At 54.4% G+C, this 13,192-nt stretch overlaps 3 protein-coding genes across 3 annotated transcripts; 1 reads left to right on the top strand and 2 right to left on the bottom strand.

Moving 5' to 3' along the window:
• Positions 1-107: 107 nt before the first annotated feature.
• Positions 108-1,175, top strand: KRP23_13722 (Protein CMSS1; the record flags this gene model as incomplete). The annotated part of the gene is made up of 5 exons (XM_067884470.1): positions 108-347; positions 422-551; positions 609-789; positions 858-912; positions 987-1,175. The coding sequence occupies 5 exons, from the start codon at positions 108-110 to the stop codon at positions 1,173-1,175; spliced, it is 795 nt and encodes a 264-aa protein (XP_067738485.1).
• Positions 1,176-1,301: 126 nt separating this feature from the next.
• KRP23_13721 (Mitochondrial substrate carrier family protein G) lies at positions 1,302-2,468 on the bottom strand (the record flags this gene model as incomplete). Its single annotated transcript, XM_067884469.1, has 2 exons — positions 1,302-1,968; positions 2,083-2,468. 2 exons carry the CDS (start codon positions 2,466-2,468, stop codon positions 1,302-1,304), a joined length of 1,053 nt encoding a protein of 350 aa, XP_067738484.1.
• Positions 2,469-6,050: 3,582 nt separating this feature from the next.
• On the bottom strand, positions 6,051-6,605 carry KRP23_13720 (uncharacterized protein; the record flags this gene model as incomplete). Its single annotated transcript, XM_067884468.1, has 1 exon — positions 6,051-6,605. One exon carries the CDS (start codon positions 6,603-6,605, stop codon positions 6,051-6,053), a length of 555 nt encoding a protein of 184 aa, XP_067738483.1.
• Between the last annotated feature and the right edge of the window lie 6,587 nt (positions 6,606-13,192).

The following is a 13,192-nucleotide window of genomic DNA, read 5'->3' as shown; positions in this document are numbered from 1 at the left end:
CTTATTTTCAATATCGACTATCACATTCTGTACAAACAGTAATCATATGTACATACAAAAGTAGGCATCCTCATGGTTGGCTCCAAGCGACACAATTCATTTCGACAATGGCGATGATCAACGACGACGAGCTGGAGCAGAACTGGTCGGCACAGGCCGTGGACGCCTCGGACACCGAGAGCGTCATCTCCGCCGGCAGCGAGGACGAGTTCGAGGAGGAGGCGGAGCTGGAACTGGCTACGGGCGTCAAGCGCGACCGCGAGGATGACGCCGAGGACATGGACGAGGATGACACCGAGGACATGGACAAGAAAAATGCCGTTAAGAAGCAGAAGTCTGAGGCAAAAGTGCGTGTTGCAACGAGAAATGTTATGCTCCCAATTGGTGATAATTGGTCTAAGTTGGTCTATTGTGTTTTTAGCGTCCGGTGCAGAATGGCAAGGGCCTGCACAAGATGACGCCGGCCGACCACTTCAAGATCGTGAACGAGGCCTACACCAAGCACCGCGGCGGCCAGATGACGTCGCTGGAGCTGGCTGATGGACTTAATGGTGAGAGGAGGTAGTAAAGTTGGTGGGTGCATGGAGTGCTGATTTTGTTTTGTTAAGAGATGCACTTTGTGGTGCCGCAAGGCTTGGGCAAGCACAAGTTGGAGCTGTTGCCGGCGTACATTCACCACTTGCTGCCGACGTTCAAGCGGGACTTTGCCGGCAAGGGCAAGCGTCGGGATAAGAGTCCGTACTTCCTCATTCTGTGCTCGTCGGCGCTGCGGTGTGTGGAGGTGATCAAGTACGTGCTGAGCTGCTGAAAAAGTGCTGCTTGTGGTTGGTTACTGATACCTGTTTGTTGACTACTAGGCATTTGACGCCGTTCAAGTGTCGTGTGGGAAAGCTCTTTGCCAAGCACATGAAGGTGGCGGAGCAGGCGACCCAGCTGGCGAAGACTTACTGCCGATGGCTGTGGGCACGCCGGCGCGTGTCAAGAAGCTGCTCGAGATGGACGCGCTGTCGCTCCAGCACACGACGCACGTGATTTTCGATATGGAGAAGGACAAGAAGCAGCTCACGGTGCTGGAGCTCAAAGACACAGTCACGGAGATGGTGGACCTGCTGCAGTTTTATTTCATCCCGCAGCTCAACAAGGAAGACAGCAACACGAAGATCGTGCTGTTCTAGCTGCGCTGCGCAGCAGACGAAGAGTTAGAGTTCTTGATTCATCACCGATAACATACATGACACCGTGCACCTTTGTGTAAACCAGCAGAGCCCACATCACTCTATTTTAATTCTGGTGGCTAGACTTTAGAAGAGCTGGTTGAGGAAACTCATAGTCTTCTCAAACGCGACGAAGGTGACAGCGTTTGCAGGGAACGCTCGCAGCAGCGATGGTGTAATTCCGCGGTAGAAGCGGGTGGGGCCTCCTTCAGCGTAGAGCTGTCGACTGCAGTCAATTGCGCCCGAGAAGCGCGGCTTGTCCAGGCGGTCAGCCTGGAGGACGGATTTCACTGTATCTACGGGGAACACCACGAGCCAGTACATGAAACCAGCGCATCCGCCAGAGAAGGCGATGGACTGGTATGTGCGTAGATTCACCGACTCGGGCGTTAATCCAGGCACGCTATGCACGAGCCGATCCAGTAGGAGATCCCTCACTGTCTCGTACGCCATGAAGTACGTGGCGTTGCCCAGCATCTCACGCCCCGCCGTCGGCCAGAATCCCCGATACAGCCCCCCCACTCCGTTTCGACTGTAGACGTCCTTGACACACTGCAAATTGCTGATTCGTGTCCGCGTGCCTCCATACAACGTCTGCATCCTGACCTTAATGACATCGAACGGCGTATACAGCAGCCCCTCAGTGAACCCCGTCGACACTCCAGCAGCAACCAACGCGTAGTTCGCGTTGTCAAAAAGCGTCTTGGAGTAGAAGTATCGGTACTGGCCCATGAGTCCGAACATGACCGAAGCACTGCAAAACCGCAACCACCATCACAACCACCAAGAACACCATAAAATTCAATAAGCCTGTAAGTACAATATTTGAGCGATTCCCTGCTCGAACTCCGAAATGGTGTCCCAGTACCTCATGGCAGACCGGAATATCTGCGGGGACGCGCCCCGATAAAGCGACATGACTCCTCCTTCCTGTAGACTCTTCTTGAGGCAGTCGAGAGGCCCCGAGAAGGCTCCAGGGCCGCTCTGCTGCGTCTGCATGCGCGCCTTGACCGTCTCGAGGGGATATCCCACCACCGCCTCACAGCCACCGCCCATGGTGCCGCTCAAGAAGTTCTTAACGGTTACGACAGCCAGCGACTGCGTTGTCACAGCGCCTGAGCCATTGGACGGCGGGGCAATTGGGAGCGCGTCCGCCGACAACTCGCCCGACGCGAGTTCTGAGGACTCGCCCTGGGTTGGAGCCATTGTCACCTTGCTGTTGATATGCGACCAATGAGGAGAAAGTGTAGCCATGCTGAGATCCAATCGGAATGTTTAACCCATTATTCCGTCCTATGAGGAGCCTACAGAGGTCCGAAAAGGGCTAATGCCTGAGCCGGCTATCACTCCAGATAGGCACAAGGCGACACTATAATAGTCAACTTTTCTGCTACGTATTGTCGTGAAGCAAACTTGGACGGTGCTCAATCTCGTCACGAAGGTCGCGTGACGTGACAGCCGCTGAGCAGCTCTCGAGTTGACGCAGCCTTGCGACCGCGCTGGTCCACCAAGAATAACATTTTTGGATGTGGCGGGTAGCCCCTCAGCAACGAGCAACTGGCTGTCGAGACTCCTTCAGCAATCTTCTTCTTCTTCCTCCTCCTCTTCCTCCTCCTCCTCGCCTCCGCGGAGGACGGCGCTTGCGCGCTGGAGCTTGGAGACTGGACGAGAGCGCTTGACGGAGCGATATCGAAAGTGAGCGCTTGCAGGAGCAGCGAAGCCTCGGGGCATACCCAACAACACCTCCAAGACCACTGCGTAGGTGGAGTACAATATGACTGGTAGCGCACAGCTTTAGGTTAGACTTGAGAGCTGCATTGCTTTCCATTCACGAAAGTTCATCACATGAGATCAATAGCCGACGTATCGGATTTCTGCCTTTGGAAGTATATGTTTAAATGCCCAAACCCTCTTGAGCAGAAATCTTGTCCCCAACGTTCGTCATTCTCCACTGCATCTAAATCGTTTATGGAGCTGCAATGGCTGTCCAAATGGCGCCCACCGAATCGAGTTCGTTGCCAGAGCTACCATGAAAGCCACCTAACTGGTAACCTTCAGCGCAGTGACCTTGCCAACATTGTCTGTCTGGGTTCCTCCTGAGAAAGTGTTGCCCGCGCTGGTGGTGAAGGAGATGTACTTGACGCGCGTGTGGCCGTTGTGCTTACCCCAGTGTACCTCCATTCCTGTGATGTGCTCATCATCGCTTAGATCGATTGGATACCCCTTGCCGCCATCCCCGCCGTGATAGATGCTGGTCTCTCCCCCCTCACGATTCGAGATTATGAGCCCGACACCGTCAACGCGCTCGGTGGCGCGGAGGAAGAGGAGGTGCACCTTTTGACCGGGGAAAACCTTGGGAAGGTCCGAGAAGTGCTCGCCGTGGGGCCCGCCGAAAGTTTGACTCATTATACCAGTTTCTTCTATAGCGAAAGCGCAACGTGCCACCAACGTTAGCAGGACCAGTAGCTTGCACATGGACATGATCGCTCGTGATTGCATGGTACTCTTGATCAAGACCTGGGGGGGGGGGGTAGTGCGCAGGTTGTCGTTCACAAGGAAAGTGTTGGAATGAGAGTCAGACGTCGAAGCGGAAGGCGGCTTAGGATGCAAAAGTACGCAGGACAGATTGGTAGGGTTGTTCCTGATGAACTTCCTCTGCTGCAAACTCAAATCATTGAGATTGATGGAGTTTGCTTCCCGCATTTGCAAAAGCATGTACATGCAGAAGAAACTACAGTCGTGCACCTCATTTTCGGAAGGGTGAACTATATCATAATCACGAAAACAGTGCTTCTCAAGACCTTTTTTGACTTAGTTTGCATTCAAATCAAAGTATATTATCCTCGGTTATAAGTTTATAGCAGTGCCGAAAACGAGGGGCACCACTGTACATACATGTAAGTTGATTAACACTTTCGCTAACCAGCCAAAACAAATATGCGTGCACTAATCCGATTTGTCACGCAAAACAGTCACCCTATGATAAGTGAACTGCCTCTTTCAAAGCGTTCACAGTAGGAAAAAATATCCGCAAGAACGTGCAGACCTTTTTGCCTTTGGGTACTCAAGGCCATTTTTCGAGTTCTGAAGACCACTCTTCCTTTGAGTGCTGGCGTCCATGCTTTTAGTGCGGAAAACTTCTTTTGAAGTGTTTCGGCTCGCCGCTCGGAGTGTCGCCGCATATCCGGTAATTCGCGTGACCAAGGGCAAACGCTATCACGATTAGTCACGCGAAATCAGCTATCGTATGATGTCTGAACTGTCTCTTCCAGTCAGGCCTGCTCAACGAGCTCCTCAGCCCAGTACTTACGTAGTCTATCTTACCATATGGTATGATACAGTTGACAGGATCGAGGGCCCAGCATTCCCCCAATAATAATAGTATGCCAATTTTATTCTAAATATGCGTCTTGGACGATTGTTATGTGGGTACTTATCACACACCCAGCTTGGTCAAAGAGAGCACATATCCTTCTCCCGCGCGACTCTAGATACCTCGACCTGAGGTCTCCATGATAGCTCTAATCGAGCATCACAACAAGCTCACTGTTCTAGTTAACCTTTTTACTACCAGACGTGACTTGCGGGCCCGCAGCAGACCTTTAAGCTGTATAGATGCATATGCTTTGGTGTTAATTTGCCAACATTTTAGGGAAGCTCCTACTACGGACCCGCAGTTCCGTAGTAAAGCCGCAGTGCAGGTAGCCGCTTTTACCGTACCAGGAAATGATCTGCCCCGTGTGCTTATGAATGCCAGGACGCTTGAAGTATTCGGCGGTCCCCACGGCGACAAATACTCGGACATGGAGCTCATTTCCCCCGGACAAGGAGTGCATTCCGTCACCATCCGCTCCAACGAGCGCATCGACGGCGTTGGTCTCGACGTCACGGACCCCGCTGGAACGAAGTCCACCTTCTACCACGGCAGCGGTGGCGGTGACTCCAACACACTCACGCTAGGCGCTAACGAGCACACCACCGGCATTGAGGTCCACTGGGGTAAGTACTACGGTCAAGTACATATGCTTCACTACCAGCGCAAGCGCTCGGACGCACTGAACTCGTGAGCAAGCGCAGCTTGTGTGGATTGATCACCCACACCAGTTCAAGCTGTTACGCTTGCGGGGGAGGTGTTAGTGCTAATAAGCAGACCGCTCCAGTAGGATGCGGCATCTACTTCAGCCCACCTGCAAATTTTGTCTACGTAAAACGACTCAGTACTGCAGGACGGTCTAATAAAAAGCTCACTCTTGAAGTTGCTCTCAAGACAGATGACCGTTTCCTCCATCGCAGCACGCCCAAGTACATCTACATTCTTCGCACGCGGCACAGCCAGCGGGCTCTCGTAGATCAGACCAGACACATTTGCACGAGCGAGGCACCAGCGCGGATCTTGTCGTAAGCATCCTGTCCTGTGGACACAGCACTCCCTCCAATAAAATAATATTAATTTAATAATAATATAATGCCAATTTTATTCTAAATATGAGAGACATTTTTTCAAAAGTATCCTTATGGCCATTTGAGGTTATTAAACCACCGGTGGTGCGAAACGGATGCATCTTGGCTTCATCTACGGCTATTTACTGCCTTCTAACTCGACGTGGAAGCAAAGTTATGCCGCGGTGGAGGCAGATGCCATGACCAGGTGACCAAAAATGCCGATTTGATTTTTTGATATTTTCTAAAACCTCAATTCCGGCGCTTTCGAATGAACCAATCCGCGCCTTCCGAATCGTCCGAAAACAATTTCAAAATGAAATTTGAAGTCGAAACTGACATGCGCAAAAAAAATTTTTGTTTATTCAAAAGTATCACTATCAATATGTCAACAGCCTAGACAACAGCTTCCTTCCCTTCGTCGTCGTCCACTGAAACGCCAACCTCTTCTCTCTCCTTTCGCTTTTTGTCGGCCTTGCTCCGCCTCGATCGTTTGATTTCTTGGGCCGTCTCAATCATTCTCGCTGAAGGCTTCATGTAAATGGGGTCGTCGGTAAACTGTGACGGCACAAAAGGTAGCACTTTACTGTAAATGTCAGAAACCTTTTCAGGATTGAGTGGCTTGTCGTTCGCTTTCGGGACCACACTCCATGCGCTCAGGAAGTCTGCCAGCGACTGTGTCTTCGGTTCCTTGTCTTTGTGAAGTCTTATCCATACGCCTTTTGAAGCAGGGGTTTCTTTGCACTCCACAAAACCCGACTTCTCTCGGGTGATCCTGAAAATGTGATACTTTTGTATACCGGCCACTTTACGGTACCTAGCTGCAAAGAAACTTTTAGACGCCCAGAACGGCTTTTCCTCCTCTTCAAGGTTCACAACGCTCACGTTCGCAGTAGCACGTTCCACAGCTTCCACTAGAGTATCCATGGTCCAGCATGATTCACGACGCATGTGGCGTTTGATAATTCCGAATCCACGATCACATGCATTTTTGGTATGTCCTTTGGTAAAGAATTTTAGATGCGCCTCGTTCAAAACTCCATACTCCACCAAAAACAGTATATACCAGATAACCTGCGAGTTTTTGTTCTGGCCTCCGCAATTATCAGCCCACACAGTGACGCTAGTGTCCATTGCATCCTTGTCTACAGGAGACTTGGTTACAGCATCAAAAACACTATACAGATCCAAAGAATGATGAAGCATACCCGTCACTTCGTTAGCTCCCTTGCCACCCTTTCTTTCCGTGTACATGAAGTGATTGTAACTAGAATCGTTAGCACAGTACACTCCAAACATCGAAACAGAAACGAGGGATAGGAAATACCAGCTCGAGGGCACATCGGGCACGTGCGGCAGCGTTAGATTTTGAGCAAAATCCATGATCAACACTATGTTGTCCTTGTCGCTTTTACTATCGTCGACTTGATAAGCAACTCTATACAAACCAAAGCATTAGTCAGCTCACAAAATTGTAGCACCTAATCAAAAGTAGCCTTTCTTACCGCATCGCTTTAGCCGTTGTCAAATGCACCCCAAAGACCTCTGTCTCCACAGCGTCAACCTCTGGGGTCATCTTATTGCGGTAGATAGCGCACACGTCACACACCTGGCTTCTGCCGGACCGAATGCCAATTTTTGGGCATCGTTTCCGTAGAATTCGCATGAACGCGCTCAGTGACGGACGCGGTGTATCTTCATACACCTCGTCAAGGTGCTTTTTGTATTCACTGCACAGTAAATCCCACGTAAATACAGGCGGTAGCAAAGTATGCATGGCGTACGAAACATAGCGCCGCTGCCTGGATGCGCCTAATGGTTTGCGCTGAACCCGAACTGGTACCACCTCTCCGTAAAGCTCACTAATTGACTCAAACCACCCAACCAATAATTCTTCATCAATGGCCGCTGCATTCTTATTCTCCGTGTTTCCATGCTCCTTAGCAGATATCCAGCCATCTTTCAACCGCTTGCGATGTATTGAAAGCGTCCTATGACTGACACCATATGTACCGGGCCAGGTGAGTGCCCGTCACTAGCTTACACGTAGCGGTGAGGAAGCGTCCAATAAGCTCAGGTATGCTGAGACCAAGTGTTTAGTCTAGGGTAAAATCAACTCTGGTTTATTATTGGGACCGGGGCGGGTGGCCCTCGGATCCATGTGAACCACTCAAATGCAGGTTGACACCTGATTGGTCGAAATGGGTCTGGCTCCCCACTTTCAACCAATCGCAGGATGACAACGAGGCACACGCTAGCCGCGTGCCTTTGTCTCTACTTTGTAGACCTACCTATATAGATCTACCTACATATGTAAATGGGAGGGGCCCATTACATCACCCCCCTCTTAAGGTTGCACTCACGCTTCCGTGAGTGCGAGCAAAGAAAACGGAAAGAAAAGAAAACTGGGAAACGGCGAGAACGCGGCGTCAACGGGATGGTCTCAACGGCGACGAGCAGCAACCTCTGCGAACCGCAGAGGCACAATCAGAATTGCGCGATCGGAGACAAGATGGAGCGACAGACGGACACGAGCGCAGGGACTCCTGCGGATGGAACACGCGCGAGCAACTCGGCAGCGGAGATAGCGCGGGCAACACCTATGGCGGCGATCGTGGAGGACCCGCCGCTGGAACTCACCCAGCGGACACGCGCTATGGACCGGGAGCTCAAGCCTTGGGCGTTGTACGATTTGTCGGGAGCGAAGTCTCCAGGATCCCTGGAGGAGATGACGGGCTACTTCCGCCGATTTCGTGCGCTGCGGGGGAAGTCGCTGACGGGTGTCTCGCACGATGCGCTGCAGCGGTCGTGGTGTGCAATGATCGTCCGGTGGAACCGGATGCATCAGGAGGGGAGCAACTTCGTCGCCTGGCTCACCAGTCGCGAGGAGGTCGTCGGTGAACACTCTCTCAGCGAGCTGAGAGCACGCGTCTGCAAGAACGCCTGGGAGTCCGATCATGATTGTTACGTCCACGTGCGCGAAGGCTGCACGTCGTGCGAGAGTTCCGAGCGTTTGTCCGAGGAAGAATGGCTGCGTCGCGTCACTGAGCATCCGCTCAGCGAAAGTGAACAGTCGTGGATCGCCAAATATCGCCGCACGCTCTCCGAGGTGGCCCAGTCTACTAATCGCGGCGTCGGACGCCGCGGGGATACTCAGCGGAGTCCTCCGCCGCCACGGGGACGTGCACGCCAGCGTTCGCGTTCTCGTTCGCCGCAGGACCGTCTGCGGCGTCGTTCTCGTTCTCACGATCGTATTCTCGTATTCGCGGACAACATCCGGGACATCCCGGAGGAGTGCGGCGCGAGGCTCCCACGTATCTTCGTCCGGAGCGAACCCGAGCCAGCGTACTCGGTAACGTCGCGCGGTCGGAACCGCGTGCTTGGAGCGCGTACTCGTACGGGTATGGGCATACGTACGAGGTGGATCTTCGTGCTCCACAATACGGTCCACGATCCAGCGGATATCACCAGCCGAGTCTACAATCGGCGGGGGACCTTCGCGACGATAGAGCTCGCGTCCTGGTCGCCCAGGATGACGTGGACGAGGCAGTGAATTGGGCGCGGGACGCTCAGCTTGATGCTGAGGCGGCGGAGGAGCGGGCTCGTCGGGCGGAGGGTGCAGCAGCGGCTGCTCGTCAAACGAGTGCGGAACTGCTGCAACGGACGCGGGAGCTGGAAAGGCGCGTGTTCGGGGCGCCGCAGACGGCAGCACGTCCGCGCGAGCGGACGGATGGCTCGGATGGCTCGATGGCAAGGCGCGCACGTCGGGAGGGACGTCCTGTTCATGCTGCGCCGGCGGATGCTCCGGGGCCGACGGGATTGTAGCTGCGTGGTATTTCTTGAGTCGCCCGACGTAGAACGTCGGGTGTAGTCGTAGGGAAGATGGTATGTCCAGTGTGTAGGCATCACCGATTACCTTCGTAACCCTGAAGGGACCAATAAAGCGCGGCGCGAGTTTGCTCGCGCCAAGATTCGTTACGGCCGAAGAGCGTATGCCGTCTGTCGACAGGAGCACGCGATCTCCTGTCGTAAATGTAGCCACGTTCTTGCGCCCACGCTTGTCGGCGTTCTCCTTCTGCTTATCCACTGCTTCTTGCAGTGCATCTCGTACAAATCGGGTGACCGATTGTCGCTGCAGCACGAACTCAGAGACGGCCGCATCATCGACTGGACGCGCCGGAGGCTTCGGCGCGTAGTTAGCTGCGACGGGATCGGTAGCCGGGCCAGGGTTGATTAACGTGCGCGCAGTCCAATCTGTCAGTGAAGACACCGCGTTGTTCGGCGTCGCAAGGGTCCGTCTCGACTTCGCGCGGGTGACTGCATTCAGCGTCACGGACTGGTGGGCTGCACTCGACAAGGGAGCTGGTGGTGGTGGTGTGCCATCCGTGCTCACCACTGGTAATACCGGTATCGGTATCGGTGTGTCTGTGTTCGTACTACCAGCACCATCATTTCCTTCCCCACCCAGAGTGGAGCCACGAGGCATCGTGGGGTGGCCCACGGCGAGCAGAGCGGGAACGCGCGGGTGCCGCGCGTTATTTACAAAAAAGGGGGTCAGACCCGTCGATGCGTGTTCCGCGTTGTTTAGCGCAAACTCGGCAAGCGGCAAAAAGGAGCTCCAACTAGTGAACGAAGTCGCGTAACTTCGAAGGACATCTTCGAGGACTCGGTTGACCCGCTCCGTTTGACCATCCGTCTCCGGATGCGCCGCCGTTGACATGAGCAGCTTCGTTCCCAGAAGTTGGAAGAGACTCGACCAGAATGCCGACGTGAACCGCGGATCGCGGTCAGAGACGATCGATTCAGGTAAGCCGTGGTGTCGAAAGACCGCGTCAACGAAATGCACCGCGGACTCAGCCGCGGTGATCGTGTCGGACACCGGAATGAGATGCACCATCTTGCTGAACCTATCCACAAACACCAAGACGCCAGTCCGACCGTCGGCATCGGGTGGAAGCCCGAAGATGAAGTCCATCGACACTGAGCGCCACGCCTCAGTTGCAATCGGCAGGGGTCGCAGGGGAGCCTGGGACGACTTTGACGGCTTCACGCGCTGGCAAATCTCACAAGTACGGACCCACTTGCGCACCCATTTGTACATGTGGGGCCAGTAGAAGTCGCGGGATACTGCCGCGAACGTCTTTTCGCGGCCCAAGTGACCACCGACAGGGCTGTCGTGGAACTCGTGGATGATCCGAGCGCGCAGATCATCGTCGTTCGGGATGGCGATGCGGGGAGCATCGAATCGATCGATGCTGTACGTCAGCAGATCGCCGTCGAGTTGATATCGGTTAATCTGATTGCGCGTGTTATTCGGCAGCGCGCGGAGTGTTTTATCACTGGGGGAAAGAAGATGTGCGAGGATGGCGGCATATACCGCGTCGTCGTTGTACGCAACGGCGATTTCTTCGCGTAGCGACATTTCTGGGGTCACGTTCATCAGGTTGACACCTGATGTCAAGCACATCGCGCAGTGATCTTCGTCATCCTCGTCTTCGTCAATCACTTGACGACCCCGCGTCGCTCGTGGATCATAGTCTGGACGCCGAGACAGAGCATCGGCGAGGATATTGTTCTTGCCGGGCTTGTAGTGCACGACGAAGTTGTACTCAGCGAAGAACGACAGCCATCGTGCCATGCGTTGAGACAGATGTGGAGACTTCATCGCTGTGCGCAGCGATGCGTGATCCGTGTACACCGCGAACGTCTGTTCTCCGAGCAGGTACACTCTGAATTTGATCAGAGCGTATCGCATCGCAAGAAGTTCCTTGTCGTGGACGGGATAGTTGCGTTCGGCCGGCTTCATCTGTCGTGATTGATAGCTCACGACTCGTTCGCGGCCTTCGTTGTCAAACTGCATGAGCGCGCACCCGATAGCAAAGTCGCTAGCGTCGCAGACGACGTGAAACGGTTTCGCGTCATCTGGGAGCATCAGTATTGGCGCCGAGGCCAAGCTCTTCTTCACCGAGTCGAAGGCTACTTGATGCTCGGGGCGCCACGACCACGTGGCGTCTTTCTTCAACAGCGACGACAGTGGCTGTATCAAGCCGGCATATCCCTTCGTATACTTGTGCAAGTAGTTAGCGAGGCCCAACCACTGACGCAGCTCAGTGGGGTTTGATGGTGGTGGCCACGAGCAAATAGACGACACTTTTTCCGGGTCAGCACGGACTCCGTTTTTGCTTACGTAGCACCCAAGCACCGGAATTTCCGGCGCGCAGAAGACACACTTCTTGAGATTCGCGTAGAGCTTGTTCTCTCTCATCACTTGAAAGATCTGCCTCAAGTGCCGCAGATGCACGTCGATCGCGCTGAGACCCTCTTCAGCGTGACTGTGCACAAAAATGTCATCGAAGTAACTCGGAGCGAAGTCACGAAGCGGGCGTAGCACATGGGACACCATGCGATTAAATGTGGCTGGTGCGTTCTTCAGACCTTGGGGCATCACGAGCCACTCCCAGAGCATACCGCTGGGCGTACTGACTGCCGTGAGAGGTACATCGCTCTCTCTCATGAGGATCTGATAGAAGCCATCGGTCAAGTCGATGGCACTGTAAATGACGCTGCCCGACATGGAGTCCAGTACCGTGTCCTTCCGCGGGATCGGTGTCTGCGCCGGGATGGTGGCATCGTTCAACTTGTTAAAGGCGTGTACGATGCGCCACCCGCCAGTAGCCTTCTTCACACAGAAGGTCGGGCTCGAGTGAGGCGAGATGCTCTCACGGACGTGACCGGCTTGGCGGCGGCCTTCGAAGAAGTCGTCGATGGCCTTGACTTGATCGCGCGGCAGTGGCCACTGCCGCGTCACGCAGTACTTCGATCCAGGCACGAGGTCAATCTCGTGGCGCACTCCGCGATCCGCTGGCAGCTCCGCAGGGATCTTGTCTGGGAAGACGTCGGCGAACTCGCGAGCTGTCTCGTAGACCGGATTGCCGGACGCCTTCAGCGATTCCCACGACTGCGCAGCGAAGCGCTCCTCGCGCGCTGACTTTGGTTCAGCGCTTTTCGGGCGCGACGACGTGTCATCATGGGCAATTGCGTTCGTCTCGTCAGACACTGGGTTGGCATCGGTGATCAGGCACACTTGCTCGATGCCTTGAGATTCCGGAGGAAGCTTTTCCAGGAGAGACCTGGCAGGTCCGTGATGGACTTGGCGTCGCGAGATGGACTCGCGACCTTGATCATTCGAGCGTGGTTGGGAACACCTCCCACATATTCGACTGCACAGACCGACTCGATTGGTGGCGTCGTGAGTTCCACTGGACTGCGGCGCGGCTTCAAACGTCTCCGCGACCGTCGGGATGTCTTCGTGCGTCTCGAGCCCCTGCTCAAGACCGATGTTTCGCTGTCGCCGGACGATACTTCACCCTCCTCTAGGCGCGAGAGGCCATGCTCGACCGCGCCGCTCATACGCGGGAGCAGCTCCTACTCGACCGCGGTATCGTCATACGGGAGCCCCTGCTCGACCGCCTCGAAGTCATACGGGAGCCCCTGCTCGACCGTCTTGGTGCCATGCGGGAGCCCCTGCTCGACCGTCG

Source organism: Phytophthora ramorum, assembly GCF_020800215.1.
Source record: "Phytophthora ramorum isolate Pr-102 chromosome Unknown Phyram_PR-102_s0018, whole genome shotgun sequence".
Classification (NCBI taxonomy): Eukaryota; Oomycota; class Peronosporomycetes; order Peronosporales; family Peronosporaceae; genus Phytophthora; species Phytophthora ramorum.
The sequence above is the reverse complement of the archived record's forward strand: the minus strand, read 5'-3'. Positions and strand labels throughout refer to the sequence as shown.